General features: G+C 41.1%; 1 protein-coding gene across 3 annotated transcripts in view; it reads left to right on the forward strand.

Moving 5' to 3' along the window:
- The window catches only part of LOC107570318 (reticulon-4-like), a 16,845-nt gene extending 2,890 nt beyond the window's left edge, over window positions 1-13,955 (forward strand). For all 3 annotated transcript variants that reach the window (XM_016256536.1, XM_016256538.1, XM_016256537.1), the window contains 6 exons: window positions 5,258-5,317; window positions 6,256-7,521; window positions 10,639-10,846; window positions 11,009-11,147; window positions 13,562-13,631; window positions 13,762-13,955. In XM_016256536.1, the coding sequence (XP_016112022.1) occupies window positions 5,258-5,317; window positions 6,256-7,521; window positions 10,639-10,846; window positions 11,009-11,147; window positions 13,562-13,631; window positions 13,762-13,940 (1,922 nt within the window). In that variant the 3' untranslated portion in view covers window positions 13,941-13,955. The remainder of the gene's footprint in view (window positions 1-5,257; window positions 5,318-6,255; window positions 7,522-10,638; window positions 10,847-11,008; window positions 11,148-13,561; window positions 13,632-13,761) is intronic.
- Window positions 13,956-17,692: the final 3,737 nt, after the last annotated feature.

Below are 17,692 nucleotides of genomic sequence, written 5' to 3' on the forward strand. Positions count from 1 at the left end.
CACACACACACACACACACACACACACTCTCTCTCTCACACACACACACACACACACACACTCTCACACACACACACACAGAAGAAGAGTGGTAATGTGAGATATCATGGAGCTCAGGATGGATGACAAACTCAATTAGAGTTGATCTCAAACCTGTTTAGTCCTCCGTGCAGGAAGTCTCTGCCTGATTCAGCATGCACTTCCTGTTTGAGAGTGAAGAGTGCTGTATTGATCTGGAGAGGCCGTTCCTCCTGCTGTCACCTGTGTGTGTGTGATTTAGGACAGCAGTCATCTAAAGATTGGGACGTCTTCATGCTCGTTTCCATCAGGATGGAGACACTCTGCCTTATGAAATCCAGAGCTCCAGATACGAGAGAGAAACACTTTATTCTGATAGACTATCAGTAACTCTGCAGCGACATGTCAGCTTACTCTACCAGCCCTAACCTAACAGTCTACTAGTACTCTGAGACTGACATGTAGCTGTGAATTTCCTTACTAAGCAAATAGAGGCGTGAGAGCCGTGACAGGAGTCTAATACCATCACAGCATATGACATCTCACTGATCAGTGCAGTTACTAATGATATTGAGCCTCGTGGAAATGCACAGTAAAACACAGGTTTTGACTTGGATGTAAATTTACTCATATTAACAACAGCAACAAGAATTGTAAGGACAAAGTTAGTTTTATACGGAAGGTTTTATATATATTCTGCTGGTGAGAGACTCTACAGGCCTTAAATATTTGCTCTCATTACCCGGTGGGTGCTTGGCATATGTCAAAATAGATGTGTTTTTCAGCTTGCCATTAGCAAATTAGAACTTAAACATTTTATCAAACTGACAACGAACAGTTCACCTTGCTCGGGATCTTAAGTTACAATGGAGGATATGGCCTGCATAAGAAATTTGTAGAAAACCTATTGACAGCTTCTCTAAATACTGTATTCTGTAAATATTGCACGCGTTCACTTACGGTTGATGCAACAAACTTAAGCCTTTTATTTATTTTCAGTTCTTCAGTTACAGAAACAGAGCTATATAGACACAGTAAGTTCACATGCAACATACCGACATCTTCGACAGTTGGGAAAGGGTTGCAGATAACCTAGTGGTATTTTCCATCATATTAGGACATACTTGGTTTTGAATGCATTTATTGGAGAAATTCATCTTTACATTAAGAAATAATGACTTAAACATAATATTACTTAACAATTAGCTAAAATAGAACGGATAATTATATTGCTAAAGATCTTCAGTTACAAACACGGACACAAGACGGACTCAACCTAGACACAAGAAGTTGTATAAAACATTGACAGATTTTAAGAAAAATATTTTGTATACTAAGCTTTAAATTGGAATTGGCTAGAAACGCATACATTTTAAATTCAGCTGTACATAAATAAGTTCATTCTGACACTGACTTAACGATTAGTTAAAATCCAGTGCATAATTCACATTTCTCCTGATCTTCAGTTACCAAAACGTAGCTTAATCACAGGAAATGAACATAAAGCATAGCGACAGCTTCTATAAGGAAAAAGTATGCACATACACTAAGCTGTAACTTCTTAATATAACAAATGAATGGCGCATATCTGGCGTCTGTGCACATGACTGATGACTGACCTTCATCCACGGGTTTACTCTCCCATGAGGAATACATCACTTGGTTAGAGAGGACTACCAGCTAGTTAGGCTTCTGAGTATTAACAGCACTACCTAGCTCATGTGTCATGCTTTATTTATCTAGCAATTACTTTGATAATCCATGAATCTGTTGATTTATTTCTTTGATTAATCACTTTTTATGTAAAAATCCCTTTTCCCTACAATTTTATGTAAAATCCCTTTCTTTTATGTTTTACACAGTCAGTAAAAATGTTTAGGAAAATACTGTGTGAACATTATATTATGGCTGAATACAATGTTATTGGGTTTTTCTCTGGCCGATGCCGATATTTAGAAATCATGGCAGCCGATGGCCGATATATGTTGCCGATATGTTTGGGCGATTTTTTTTTTCCCCTTCATCTCATAAAAGTGAGTTTGAGTAAATGATTATTGCAGGGCACAAGATAGTAATAGTAGTAGTAGCCTAATTCAGAGTAATAAAACATGGCTCAAAGCACCTTCTCAAAACAGTTCTGAAGCATGCTTTTTGTTTGTTTGCTGACAGACACCAGTGTTTCTCACAGACTTACACATGCGAATTGATTCTCTGCCAGCAGGAGGCGCTGTTGGAGCAGAAGATATAGCGGTTTCCCCGGTAACGGCTGCAATCTAATAAACTCTACTTTATCATGCATTACAGGAAAGACGAAACGAAAATGACATTGTAGCTTTTCTGAAGACGGTCAGATCTTTTCAAAGATACATTCATATAAAAACACCCGCGCTGCATTTTAATTTTGAAACGTGCAGTGCTCAGTTTATTCAACAAAGTGATAACTCAATCTATGGGAAACACTGGACACAGCTATAAGTCAAATGGCCAAGAGATAACAAGAATAAAAGAGTTCACACGTATTACACAGCCTGCTGTTCATAACTGCTTAAGAGTGCGCTGGCCACGAGCGATGACATCGTGGAGGCTATTGTCGGACCTACACACACATTTCATGAGGAAAGCTAACGTGCACGTTATAATCAGCCCAGAAGATTCGTCTGAACTGCACGTGTTTCTACTTTCACATGCAAATGACTTGTTGCACTTATGAATATGATAACTTTCCGGCATCAATTCTAGTGGGATAAAACATAATTCCTCTTTGGAAACGGTCTGTACGTGTCCTGCCATCATTAGCTGAAGCTGTGTGTGATCAAGAAGCGGCTGCAGAGTGTGAGCTGCTCCGTCTCACGCAGCCAGAGAGAGATTCTCCGGAGCTCTGCAACAACGCTTAGCTGCCCGCAGATGCGCCTGCCTATAAATCGGCCTAATTTGCAGCACAATCAAAAATTAATACAAAAATGGCGAAGGGCGTCAGCTCTGTTACAACACACGAAACATACAACATTATACATATACCATCAAAACCGTTCCACTTCCACATTATTAACTGTTTATTATTTATGTAATAAAGTATGAGTAAGTGGCGTTATTTTGCATCATTCACATTTAATTTTGAGACCACACTCTTCCTATCAGTCTATTTTAATCTAGGAGACTGAAATTAACGTTTTCTCAGCTGAGAGATTAGCAGGTGTGTGTGTGTGTGACAGAAAATATCATATACTATTATAATCATGAAGTCTGATCAGACGAGGTGTGTTACAGGTGAACATACTCCTGCTGTTCACTGACTGTCAGGCGTCAGAACCAGGACAGGACCCACCCACTTTTGAAGACCAATGATATCGGACCCACCCACTTCTACCGTCTCTAATTCAGTGAATATGTCTGTGTACTTTTCAGAGCGCCGTCAGTCAAATCCGTTCCACATGACGAATGCCCTAATAAATTAAACTCCATTTAGCTACAGCCTTGAATTCTCCTCAAATCCATTCAGAGTCCATATAAATGAAACTCCAGTCCGTGTTTCCACTAACGTAACTCGTGCCCGCTGCACTCCTGCGACACGGCAAAGTAAACTTGAGAGATTAGCAGGTGTGTGTGTGTGTGACAGAAAATATCATATACTATTATAATCATGAAGTCTGATCAGACGAGGTGTGTTACAGGTGAACATACTCCTGCTGTTCACTGTGACTGTCAGGCGTCAGAACCAGGACAGGACCCACCCACTTTTGAAGACCAATGATATCGGACCCACCCACTTCTACCGTCTCTAATTCAGTGAATATGTCTGTGTACTTTTCAGAGCGCCGTCAGTCAAATCCGTTCCACATGACGAATGCCCTAATAAATTAAACTCCATTTAGCTACAGCCTTGAATTCTCCTCAAATCCATTCAGAGTCCATATAAATGAAACTCCAGTCCGTGTTTCCACTAACGTAACTCGTGCCCGCTGCACTCCTGCGACACGGCAAAGTAAACAAAGCATCTTAGCGTATCTGCTGCTCAGATACACCTAACCCCACCCGATACTTTACTACAACTTTTCAGTTATTTCCTTGATTTTTGTTTTTGTTGAAAACAAATGTCTTCCGATGTGATGTGATATGTGAAAAAGGAGAAGAACTTTTTCGGCAAAAGGCGGATGCGGACTACCGCTTACTCCACTAGAAATGTTATTTAGCAGCTGCCTTTTGTAATGTTGTGACGTTAGTGGGCGGAGGTGATGTAAATAGCCTCTGCCAATCAGGCGGCCTGTTTGCACTTTGTCTAAATAGACACTGCGTTAATTAACAGGCACCAGACTTCAGAAAATGGCATATACTCCAGTAATTATTTTCTGGGGGAGGACCCACCCACATTTATTTAGTTTCCCGACGCCCATGCTGTCAGGGGCTGTTATCTAGCGGAAGAATGCCGTCTAATGATTTACTTCAGACAAGTACTATATTAAAACATATTTGGGCTTTTATATTTATTTGTGTTGGCTAACTATGCCCTTCTATTATATTCAAAATATAGCACAGCCTCTCATACTTTACTGCCTAAAATAATACGTTTATTCATTAAATTGAAGATTCATTGTGAAAATTATATTTAATTACAAATTTTAATGGTAGATGCAATTAAGTCTTTACAGAATTCTAAGTGATTAGCCTAGTTTTTATTAATAGTGCTTGTTTTTTCGGTTGGTTTGATGCTTGATGAAGTTTGTGAAATAAAACTAGCTTGCTGTAAAGATGCTGTCATTCCAAACCCGTAGGACTTGCATTCGCCTGAAGAACACTGAAGCTGTTTGGGATATTCTCCACTCCATTCTTATGAATTAAGATGTCGTTCTGCACTTCTTGGTGCTTCAGAAGGATTGTCAGTCTTGTTATTCAGGTGTGGCTGAAAAACGTTTGACATGACGTGACTGCATTGGGTAAAGCCGCAGGCTGCTGATTTTATTCTGTATAGATTAGTAAACCATACAATAACACAGTGTCATTATCTCCATTTGAATGAACTATTTTTAACATAATGAATTGTTTTTAATGTCTACCACAAAAAACAGCTCCTGCTCCTACACTCCTGAAGCTGACGTTTGTCGCGTTAGCCTTGAATGTTCACAGAGCGAGTTTTGAGAGACTGACACTGATTCAGACGGCAGTCCCTGTAAATGTGTGACTGATCTCTGACCAGGGCTCGAGGCAGTGTTGTGTGTAATTCCTCTCCGTCGCTGTTTTTCAGATGAACCCGAACCCTCTGTTGCTGCTGCCGTCGCTCCTGCTCTCCTTCAGTTTCCATCAGGTACGTTTCAGCTTTGCTGCTGTGCTGGCGTTGCTTTCGTCTTTGTCGTGTTGCCGTTTGATTGTTTGCATTTCAGGGTGACATTTGACCAGTGCTGTGTGATGTAAATGTAATCTCTTGTGAGTTAACAACTGAAGTAACCTAATCATTACAAGGAGTGATCTGGACTGATCTGGACTAGGGTTGTCATGATACCAGTACCAGTGAACTTTGTTGATTTTCAGTCATCATAATACCACTATAAAGACTGAAATGCCATTAAACATATTCCATCATTTTGAACTTAACTTATTCAAAATGCTTGTATAAATAAAGTGACATTAAGATGATGTCTTGTTGTTTAGACTGTGAGCTCCAGTAGAGTCAGTATAACCTTACTGACATTCACAAGCCAAGCCTTCTCTAAAATACCATTGGTAACTGCGGCACCCATGTACCAAATTGAGTTTACTGCCGATAGCATGGAAAAAAGGCATTATTGTGATTTTCTGTCTTTTTTGGTATTGAAACACTGGCACTATTGACAGCCCTAATGCAGAGTCAGTTTTGCTGCAGAATGTGATCCTGGAACCGCTGAGATGATTGATGTTAGTTTTGATTTGAAAGCTTTCAGATGGTGGATTGTTCTGCCTTCCTCCTGACTTTCCCTTGTAGCGAGATAAGCCTGTGATGCTTTGCATCAGCTAATCTTTATAGCAAGCCTCAGTTAACCTCATCATATTTCATTCTTTCAGAGCAGATATGTATAAATAGATTTTAGAGAGAAAAGCAGATGCTTTTACTGAAGAAGAAATGGTCTAGAAACATGATCAAGCTCTTGGAAATCAGAATCTCATCTTCAGTAGTCATAAATTAGTTTAGTTTGTAGATTGTGAAGCCTCACAGGATCATCCGTATCCCAGGCTCCGGTTAACCACAGTCTCGCTCTGATCCCACAGACCGCTGTGATTCTCCACCCGTAGCTTCACAGGCCAGCGCTAATCTTGCTATGGATCCATTGGGACATAAGGACTCGGCAGCGTTCCACCCGGATGTGCTGAGCCAGTCCAATGAAGACTTCATGTTCGAAATGAAAAAGAGTACATTCCAGGCGTTTCCCCCAGTGAGCAACAGCCTCGAGGAGACCACCGCTGCCAGGAGATCAGTGGAGGTGTCTGAGAGTCCGTCTCCAGACCTGGTGCAGGACGCGTACGATGAAGGCCACGTGCCGTCAGAGGAGCTCAAACCGGAGACTGATGCTGACACGTCGGTCTCCCTTTCGTACGTGCCATCCGACCTTTACTCAAACATCAACACGGCATCTGACGACCGACCAACGTCTCTCCCAGATATTCTCAAATCGTCTCCGCTGAACCCTGACAAACTGGACTCGGGCTCGTCAGAAGGAAGCCCTGATTTCAGCCCGGTTCACAGAAGTGTGGACAATTCCCCAAATTCCCCGTTCACAGCTAACAGTCCCTTTGGATTTGACTCCAAGATCTTGCTGCTGAAGGAGATGGCCGAGGAGACGGAGGTCAGAGCTATGGAGATGGCCAAGCTGGAAACGGAGAACAACTCCGAGCAAAGTTTCACCGCTTTCGATCTTGTGAAAGAGACAGAGGCGCCTCCAAAGAGCGACGCCCTTCTGAAGGACAAAGAGGTGATCAGCCAGACCGCAGTTCAGACGGCTGGCAGATTTGAGTGTCTCGGCTTCCCCGGCGGAAACACTCAAGAACCATCTGATTCTGAGAGTCCGTCAGCAGACTCCTTCTCCCCGGTGCTGGATGCAGTCACGCAGGAGCGGCGAGCCATCCAGGGGGCGATGGACACCACCGAGGAGGTGTCGGAGCAGGAGGTCTCGTCTGAAGAGTTTGAGTTTGTGGAGCGGCCGCCGCAAGGAGCCGCTGAGGAGTTTCTGGAAATGCAGGATAGCCTGGCCTTCAGTAAACCCTCAGAAATGCCGCAGGATGAAGACAGATCTCCTAAACTGGAGCCTCAGGAGGTGGCAGATCACACGCCTACGATCGAAGACGCAGACAAACAAAGCTCTTACCATTTCCTCACCCAGGCGTCAGACAAACCTTCTCCTGCAAGAGGTAAAGCGGGCCTGGAGTCTGATTTCCAGGAAATCTCCCCAGCTCCTGTAATCCGTCCTCCAGCGGATAAACCTGGAGCCGAGGAGAAGGAAGCTGAAGGCAGCATGTGTGATCCGAGTGCAGCGGCAGGTAAATTCAGCACAGACCGCCATCTTCACCGGACCTTTTCATTTACCCATCATTTTCTGTGCGTGTACCTTCGTCATTTGTGTTTTGTCCTTTATTGCCCTTATCGTTCATGCGTCTCTCATGCATCTCACCTTTGGCATGGCATGATGTTGCATTATGACTCCGTTTGCATGATCACCTTTCCCTTTGATTTGTTCAGTGTCCCACCAAATGTGGCCCAATATAACAATACAATTGGTATATGATTGACTACTTGCTGTCATATTGCAATCAGGATTATTTTTCTCACATATAAATGTGAGCATTAGTGAATTGATTAACTGTATGTAGCGTTGAGGCTTCATACGAGGCTCTTTTCAGCACATTTTTCAGCCGTGATGAAGCACCGCAGCAGGCATGCTGTAGGTCAAGAGCTGGATCACTGTGGGACTGTGTTTACAGAGCACTAACACTGCTCATATGCCTATCTCAATCGAGATAATATCGTAATTGTTGTTTTAACGATGTGCGATACTCTACACTATCGTGTATATCGCAAAAACCGAACAGAACACCTACAGAGACGCATACATGATGTGAAGTCTAGTAGGTTAGACTAGCGAGTGTGTTCTTTCACTGCATGATTCAGTCTATTAAAATACATTTAGAATGATCACAAAATTCAAGAAATGGGGCAGAAAATGTATATATTTATTTCATTTCATAGTTAATCAATATCACACGAAGAGTGCAAAAATCAGCATGATTATAAATGTGATATTGATTTTATACAACAGTTCAATAAACAAGAAGTCATAATAAGAGACTTGCGTTTAGATGTTTTTGCTCTATTTCGCCAACAAAAATAATTCCAAACACAGTACTGTTTTGTTTCTCTGAGCAACATGATGGTGTTTCGTTCCTGAATGAATCAACCGTTTAAATGATTCGGTTCAATCGCAATGACTCCCTTATTAACAGTGACTTGCTGCCACCTACTGGCAGTTTTAATTTCACATTTTAAATATCTTTATTTTTAAAATAATTTCAAATATCAGTATTCAACGTTTTATGTTTAATATATCAAAACATTATAACTGCATGTTAAATGCATTCATGTCCTGCACTAAACCGTGTGTAAACACATCTAAATGCCTCTTCAGATGCAGCTTCTGTGTTTCTTCTGCATTGCAAAGATGAATTTAGTTGATACTGATTTGATTTGCTCAGTAACAGCCCAAATGTATTATTATTCTAATTCACTGGTTAAATGTAGGAATTTGACTCAAAAGATAATGCACACTTTTAGAAAAAGTGCTTTATAAAGGTAAAAATGCCCATAAAAGGTAAAAATAATTTTACTCCTATTGGAAAATATAAATTTCTATCACTGCTGTGAACTGATCACCACACAGAATATGAAGAATATCAAAAACTTTAGGAGTCAGCTGTCCACGGCAGTCCTTAAGATATCAGCACAATAACACACTCGGCAAAATATCGTCTAATTATCATTATCGATAAAGTCCCAGAACATTTTGAGATTTTTTTTTTAGATAATTTTTTGTCAGTATCGTACACCCCTATGTAGGTGGTGGCCGAGAGGAGCCGTGTTTCACTTTCAGCCGAGCGCTGCGTTTATCTGGTGTAGGAGACTCCCTCCTCCTCCTCCTCCTCCTCCCGCCGCTATCAGCGCTAGTCTTCCTCTGGGCTCTGATCGCCTGCAGTCTCCAGTCACTGTGGCACAGCAGCATGGACGAGACGCTTGAGCGGCCCGCGGTGCACTGGACACACAAGGGTAGAGCCGGACTCTCACACACTCGCTCTCACTGTAGCACGTGTAATTTACTTGTGACGCTTGAGTGTCGTTGCTTCTAGCTGCGCTGTTGGTGTGTGTGTGGCGTCTGATTGACGCTGTGCTGTCGGTAACAGACGAGACGAGGCCGTTCAGCTTGAGTGTGAATGCAGGGCTTCAGCAGAGCATGCTGCGGTGACAGAGATGACCTTTGCTCCTGGAGAGAGTCAGTATCGCGCAGATAATCTGGCCAAAGGTTCTGGGTGCGGTGGGGCAGAAGTAGTCCTTTTTTTAATGATTTGCTGCTGTGTCTTGTGAAATGAGGTGCGTGCGTGAGCCGTGTTTCTCAGCGCAGTCTAACACAGATCTGGAGTCAAGCGCGTGTCTCCTGGGCTTTAGCAGATGCGCGTGATCTGACGCTCCTCACGCTCACACACCGAGCTCATCGTGTGAAGGGTCAGCGGGGTGTGTCCATCTGAGGCCAGCGCTTCACTCCATCTCAACCCTTCTTCAAACAGGTCTGAAATAGCAGAATGGGGCTCCATGGTACAATGAAGCAGCTCTTGCGATGATGATGATGATGGCTTCAAACAGTTTAATTATTGTATTCAAATAGCATGTATGTATGTTCACAGAGGCACAATAGTGTCCAGAAATCACACATTGTCTGAAACATGGTAATATCGTGGTGCATTTTTGTAAGGGTTACACTGTTTGAAGGAGATGCCATATTATTTGATGGCACAGTTATTGGTATTTTGGTAGAAATTATGGTTGCCATAGTAAACCTTCTCCTGTTAAAGAGAAAAATGTCTCTGATGAGTTGTTGTTGCTGTGTGTGTGTGTGTGTGTGTGTGTGTGTGTTCGTGTATACACACACATTAACTTCTGAAAAGTAAATGTGGTCAAATAATCTCTGCTTGACCACTTTTTCATAAATTTGCAAAGTCATCTTGAATGTGGTTTTTGCTTTGTCATGTATGGAGTATAGATTTAGGTGAAAAAAACCCAGTGTAATGCATTTCTGTGTAAGACTGCAGCATAAAATGTGAATAAAACTGAAGAGGTGGCCTGTAAATGATGAGTTTGTGGGTGAATTTCCCCTTTACTTGCAGTATATAAAATGTGTGTTTGTGACCAGAGATGAGCTCTGTCTGTGTTTAGCAGAAGACTGTGAGTCTGAGATGTTTGTGAGTGTGATGGTAGACTGCTGAGTGACCGTAAACACGCGTTTATCACAGACTGGCATCAGTCACATCATCTGCATGTGCTCGTCTCATTCTCTGCTTATGTCCATCCCGTCCCTGAGGTCCATGAGGCTGACGTGTGTGTGTGTGTTTCAGTGCTGGAGCTGCTGTACTGGCGGGATGTGAGGGCCACCGGGCTGGTGTTGGGCTGCAGTCTCTTCCTCCTGCTCTCCCTCCTCAGCTGCAGCATCATCAGTGTGCTGTCCTACTCCGCACTGGCCCTGCTGTCCCTCACCCTCTCCTTCAGGACATACAGGGGAGTCCTGCAGGCCGTCCAGAAGTCTGATGAGGGGCATCCATTCAAGTGAGTCCAGAGCAGAAACAGTCTGACCTACATTATTAATGTGCTCCTAGTGTCTCAGGTCTAGACCCCTAGTCCCCTACCCCTATGAGTGTCCCCATAATTCAAATCAATAGCTGCTGCTCTTCTTGAATGACAGATGATTTTTCCATCTCATTTTCACAGACGGTACCTGGATCAGGATGTAGCTTTTTCTAAAGATGTGGTGCAGAGGCACAGTGATGTGGTTCTGAGCCGGATCAACGGCGCGCTGAAGGAGCTGCGGCGTCTGTTTCTGGTGGAGGACCTGATCGACTCGCTGAAGGTCTGAAGAGTCTTTCTGTAGAGTTAATGAAAACACCTAAACATTTAACTTGACTCAAGTAGAAGTTTACATAACTTTATAGTAGGTCATGAGGAGAAATACTTTTATTAACTGATATATTTAAAGGCATAGTTCACCTAAAAATTATAAATCTGTCATCTTTTACTTCCCCTCATGGCATTTCAAACACCTGTGCCTTTCTTTTCTTCTCTGGAATTAAAAGAAGATATTTTAAAGCTTGTTGCAGTCTGACCTACATTAGACCACTTATCTTATGTTTTTTCACTGAAGAAAGAAAATCATTCAGGTTTGGAACAGCATGAAGGCGAGTAAATGGCAAAGGAATTTGCAGAGTTATTCGGTGAATTATCCCTTTGAGTATCAAAAGTAAGTTTCATGAATTGATAATAAAGCTGTCAGGACAGAGATTAAACAAAAAAACAAACAAACTATGTTTTCCAAAGATTTTAAATAAAGGTAGAGATAACAGAACTGAGAGTACAGTTTATACAAATATATTTTGTATGTATTTGAACATTGGCTTGATTTCTAACCAGTTCATAGAATCTGAAATTAAATAATGAGTAAGAACTTGTGCTATGCCCTCCTAACCAGACTTCGTCATTATGTCATCCCAGTAAACAGCATGTCAGTCTGTTCAGTCTCCTTCCCCTTCCTCAAGCCATACAGCCAACTACAAAGCTCAATATTCATCCACTCAACTGACAGCTCTTTCACTGAACCCTGAAACCTCTGGATTATTTCTTACTACACCAGACCACACCCACAGGATTTACCTGCGAGCCTTGTGTTCAGGGGGAGCTGTTGAGTACAAGATGGAATTGAAAACAGCCGCCATCTTCATCACTGCTGCTCATTTGTTTGAATAGTTTGATTTTAAACTCTGGTCATTGCTGCTCTCTGTATTTCATAAGTCTCAGACATCCCTCTCGCTCTGCTCTCTGGCCCTCTTTTGTCAGTAAGATTTCTGCTGTCATGCCAGTCCTCCTGTCGTCTTAACTGTGATATTGATATGCTCTCCTCTTGTCTTGATAAGCTGGCTGCTATCAAAACTGAAATGGTTTCATCTACACACTCGGCTCGCTGGTATTCACCTGAACCTCATGAAATGAAATCCCAGCAAACGGCAAGACTCACAGTGCATCTTCAGATCATTCAACAAAACAGACGCTCTCTTCACAGCCTGTTCAACCTGTTCCTCTGACCTCATAGACTCTGGCTCCATTGACTTCAAAGCTCTCATTCTACAATAAATAAACTCCTCAAACCTAGTGATAACACCTCCAACTCCTTCAACCCAACATCCATCACCCTTTCCACTTCTCTGTGTATTTCAGCTCTGTTCACTATTTCGCCTGTCTCTGTTTTCATGCCTGAGCACAACAGAGCTGTCCGGCTGCATGGTAGGAGATGAAATGAGATCCTATCTCATTTAATATTTTCAAGGAATATTTTCCAGTTTTCTCCTCGCTGAAGTCACTAATGCTTCCTTCAGTTCTAGTTCAGTCCCACAAACACTTAAACTGGCTCTTGTCATCATTCGACTATCAGTTCTTAAAAAATCATGGGCAATTTCTGAGCCATCTCTACTCTCTCCTTTCTGCCAAAAAGACTGGATTATTGTCAGAGCCATTGCCTTCAATTCAGGTTTTTACTCACAGCATAGTACACAATCCATAGTAGTCACTATCAACCACCTCCTTTCTTCAGACTGGTTTCCACAGCATCCTCATCCTTCTTAACCCCACTGCAGCTTCTCAACCATACCATTCTCCTCTCCCATCTTGAATCCTCCTCCATCACTGGCACTCTCCCGTCCTGGCAAAGGTTATATCTGACAAACAGACAGCAGTTTGTCTTTGTACTTCCTCCACAGCCCCTCTGTCTCAAGGTGTACCCCAGGGTTCGGTGCTCGGCCCCCTTCTATTCACCCTTCACATGCTTTCCCTTGGTAGTCTCACGTCATCATATTCTGCACTTCCACTGCTACGCTGATGACATCCAGCTCTACATCTCTACCAGATTCATTACCGCTGAAATTCATTCTGCTCTGGGCACCATGTCAATCAAATCACCTCAACCATTTTCCAGGCGTCCCGTAATGGTGCATAAAGGATAATGCGGTCACGTGACTATATTCTCATAACAATGATGATAAGAGTTTAATTGCAAATATATTAGATTGGATTGTAATATCAGTCCCTATAATAATCCTAAACATTGATTTACTCTCTTTTGTTATAATATATACTGTGTGCCCCTCTTCTTTCCTCATGAGTGTGCAGGTATGACTGAAGTCTAGTCTGGTCTGTGTGCCAATCTGTGACGTTTGTTGCTGTCAGGATCTGTCAGACACACTTGTTCACAGTGAACATGTTCTGTTTCTTCTCCAGTTCGCAGTGTTTCTGTGGGTCCTCACTTATGTCGGTGCCTGGTTTAACGGACTCACGCTTCTCATTCTCGGTAAGGTCACTGAGTCGCTTTCACTTCATTTTGAACTTTCATGTTTTGTTATGGGTTGTTCTTCAGAGCTCCTGATCATAGATGAGCCATAATTGCATTCAGTGGTGTTTTATTATCTCTTGTGCTGCAGGTCTGATTGGAGCTTTCAGCGGCCCAATAGTCTATGAGACACATCAGGTAATGGTCACGGCTGTTGTTTTCCGGCTGAAATTATGTGTGATTAATGAAACCACAAAAGGCAATTTATTGAATGAATTAGATGGTTTTCCAAGTGAAAATACATGCAGCGTTCTCTTGAGCGTCAAGTAATGTTCATGTCAGTTTGGCAGTGTGTGTGTGTGTGTGTGTGTGTGTGTGTGTGTGTGTGTGTGTGTGTGTGTGTGAGTGAGCTGGTCTAGCTCAGTCCTCAGCATACAGTAGCTTGTGCACTGATTCTCATGTTAAAGAAGCTTCTTGAGGACTTGCTGTGGGTTAGTCTGATGCACAGCCTCCCAACGCCGAGTCCCACAGTGTGACTTGGTAATTAATATTTAATTAAATTTGTTCAAAGCAGCTAGCAGGAGATGTTTGTTTGTAGATTACAGTGCAGAGTGATCTGTTATCAGTGGTGATGGAGTCAAAGTAACGTCCATATGACTCTGTGTGTGTGTGTCTCAGGATTCAGGCCAAGGTTCCTGGAGCGAAGAAGAAGTCTGAGTGATTCTGGAGCGGCTCTGATCTCCACTCCTCATCTTCAGCTCTATCTCTATCTCTATCTCTGTCTGTGTTCCTCACTCTTCGGTTCATTCACACGACTGCATCTTCATCAAGTTGCTCTGATACTGCTTGCAGAATAAATGAAATATCTTGTTTAATGTCTGAGAAACGTGGTTTTGATCCTTCAGAAAATGAAATGCACTTCAGGTCTGCTTTCTTTTTTAATGAGGGAAGTGGAAGAGTACCAGTATTGGCTTTTTGTGGCGTTTTAGTTCCTATGACTGTGATTTTACTTGATTGACTATCGAGTTTCTCGGTCCTACTCGGTTATCTTAGCAAGTTTTCTAGATATCAAAACATCTGAGCTCCCCTGCAGGATCACATTATTACATTTTCAGATGATACAGCTATAGTCAGTGTGCTGACAAACAGTTCAGATTTCGGCATGTATATTATAGTATTTAGGTATCTACTCGGAGTCATCGAGTGGACTATGTTTGTACACGAGCTAGTCAGCGCTTGCATTTTTTTTGCAAAGGCTCAGGGTTTATTACTTAAAGGAATGCATTTCACCAGTGTTATCATACTGTCCCTCGTATACCCTTGTGAAAAAGCAGTGTGCTTAATTGTATTAAAAGTGTACTTTTTGTGTACTTCAAATCTTAAAAGTATACCTTTTAAAAAGTGCACTTGCAGATAATATGATATAATTTAAATTAAAGGCCACTTAAGTGTACTTAAAGAGAGTACACTTTAATGACAATAGGTCTTAACATACTTAAGTGCACTTTATAAACATGTCTAATTAAGTATTACTTAAACATGCATTTGACATAATTTTGATTTTATTGTGCTTTAAATAAGTACACTTATTTTGATATATTTATCAATATACTAAAGCACATGTAAAATAATAATCAACTTAAGTGTGTTCTCCAAAATTACATTTGTTAATGTATTTTAAATGTATTTAGGCTATAATATATACTATGTGCATTAAGGCAATTGAAATGTATTTTTCTTCTAAACTTCAATACACTTTCTTATACGGTATACTCCAATAAAACTTATAGTTGAAATTTTCATCACCAGCTCCTGCGATATGAACTCTATGAAGTTTAATTTTCTACATATTTGACATACAGTGTCGTTTATGAGAGAACTGTATTTGTATGTAATAGTACTGTAATTTACATCTGTGTACAGAATACTTTCAATATTATTATGTTGTTCTAAGTCACTTAAACACATTTAAGTGCATTAATTGCAAGCAAAAGTTGAACAAATCTAAACAAAATTAATTTGCATTCAAAGTGCATACATTCAGTCAAACAGAACACTCTACAAATCGAGGGACTTAAAAAGTCGCTTGATAACTGTTCTCAAGACATTGCCGATTCAAAAAAGCAGAATGCATGTCTAAAAACACAGTGTGCCGAATCTCAAAAGAAACTTCAAGAAATGGAGCAGAGGATGAATGACGCTGAGCGGTACAACAGGTCTGTACGGAGTCCCTGAGAGATCTGGAGAAGATGTCAAAGCGGTTGTGAAAGAAATACGTAAAGAGATCCTTCCAGAAGCTGAGCATCCATCGACGTAGTCCACAGGATTGGCAAACGTCCAGAGCTGAAGAGGACTGTAACACCGCGACCAGCGATCATCAGGTTTCTTTCTCGGACGACAAGAGACTTGGCGTAGATTGGAGAAATGCCAAAACCAATGAATATCTGGAAAGGAAACATCTATGTTTCAAAGAGGATCTGACTACTGCAGATAAAGAAGCACGCACCAAGTTATGGCCTCTTGTTGAAAAGGCACGCAAAGAGGGGAAGATAGCGTACTTTGTGGGTAACAAGGCATACATAGATAAGAGAGAGGTGACTGAAATGTAGTTGGCTTGGAGTAAGCAGCCTTCCGTTGCGTAAACAGTATGCTGTATATATAACAAGTTTTTGTTATGGTAGAATTACAAGACTACTAATACTCAGATTCAAGAGAAAGCAAAACTGTGGTTACAGGTTGTTATTTAGTCTGTACACTGCAGAACGATATGCAACAAACAGTTATGCAGCTAACAATACTCAATAAAAGACCCTTGTTTAATCATTTAGTTTAAAAGAGGACAAGTGTAAAATGTCTATTTCAGGTTTCTCAATGAATGCCAGAGGTTTACGCAATCTTTTGAAAAGGAAATCTTTATTTTTATTTTGTGCAAGAAACGCATGCCTGTGAGGAAGATGAAACGTTTAGGAGAAGTCGATGGGGAAACGCACCGCTAGATCGGCTGGGGTCACTATATTAAAAGGAAACTTCAAGAGTCGGGTTTCATTTGGGAAGAATGGTAATATTAGCCTACATGTTAACATTGATCATACTCATTACACTCTTGTGAGTTCATATGCCACCAATAATAGACAACTTAACAATGATATTGAAACAAATTAAGAATACATTTCCCCTTGCAAATATTGTACGGGGAGGGGATTTCGGTAGTGTATCTGATATCTGGCGTCTCAAACATCCAGACACAAGGATGTATACATGGAATAACAAAGATTATTCTAAACAATCACGCATTGATTTGTTCCTAATATCACATGTAATATCACAGCTGTGTGTATAGAGCCGTCAGGTTTAACAGACCATAAGGGTACATCAATCTTTATTAACGTACATGGTCCAGTTGAATCGAAATTCAAAAGAGGTTTTTGGAAATGTAATAAAAAATTATTAGATGATCATAATTTTAAAATAATGGCTTCAAAGATAATTGACAAACACTGGTCCCAGGCTAAAATAATGAATGTTTATGGACAACATTGGGAGATAATGAAATATGAAATTAGGAACTTTTTCAATGGGGAAATCCATAGCTTTAATTAAAAGACAAAAAGAATCTAAGGTTATTAAAGAAATAATGCGACTGTCCAGTAAAGGTGATTTGAGATGCATCGTCATTACAAGAGCAACTGGATAACATTTACGAAGAAAGCTTTATCAGATCAAGATATAAACGGTTGGAGTAAGTATTTTTTAATCTGGAGAAAGCGGAATGGTGAATTGACTTCTTCAAGTAATAATAGAGTTATAGAGGATGAAAAAAAGACTCCACAGTTTGTTGCTCAGTTTTATAAAGATGTATATACTTCTAAATCAGTATCTTCTGATTTGAATAGCTTTCTAAATAGCGTCAAAGATAAAGCCAAAGTTATTGATGATGATTTCAAGTTGGAGGAAGTTACAGAATGTATTGGTAACCTTGAAGAGAATCGCTCTCCAGCTGATGATGGGCTTGTTAGTGAGCTTTATCAAGTCTTTCCAGACAAGTTAGCTGCTTTTTTGCTCGCAGTGTTCATAGAATCCAC

The sequence above is a fragment of the Sinocyclocheilus grahami genome, unplaced genomic scaffold (genome assembly GCF_001515645.1).
Source record: "Sinocyclocheilus grahami isolate Dianchi unplaced genomic scaffold, SAMN03320097.WGS_v1.1 scaffold1440.1, whole genome shotgun sequence".
In the NCBI taxonomy this organism is placed as follows: Eukaryota; Metazoa; Chordata; class Actinopteri; order Cypriniformes; family Cyprinidae; genus Sinocyclocheilus; species Sinocyclocheilus grahami.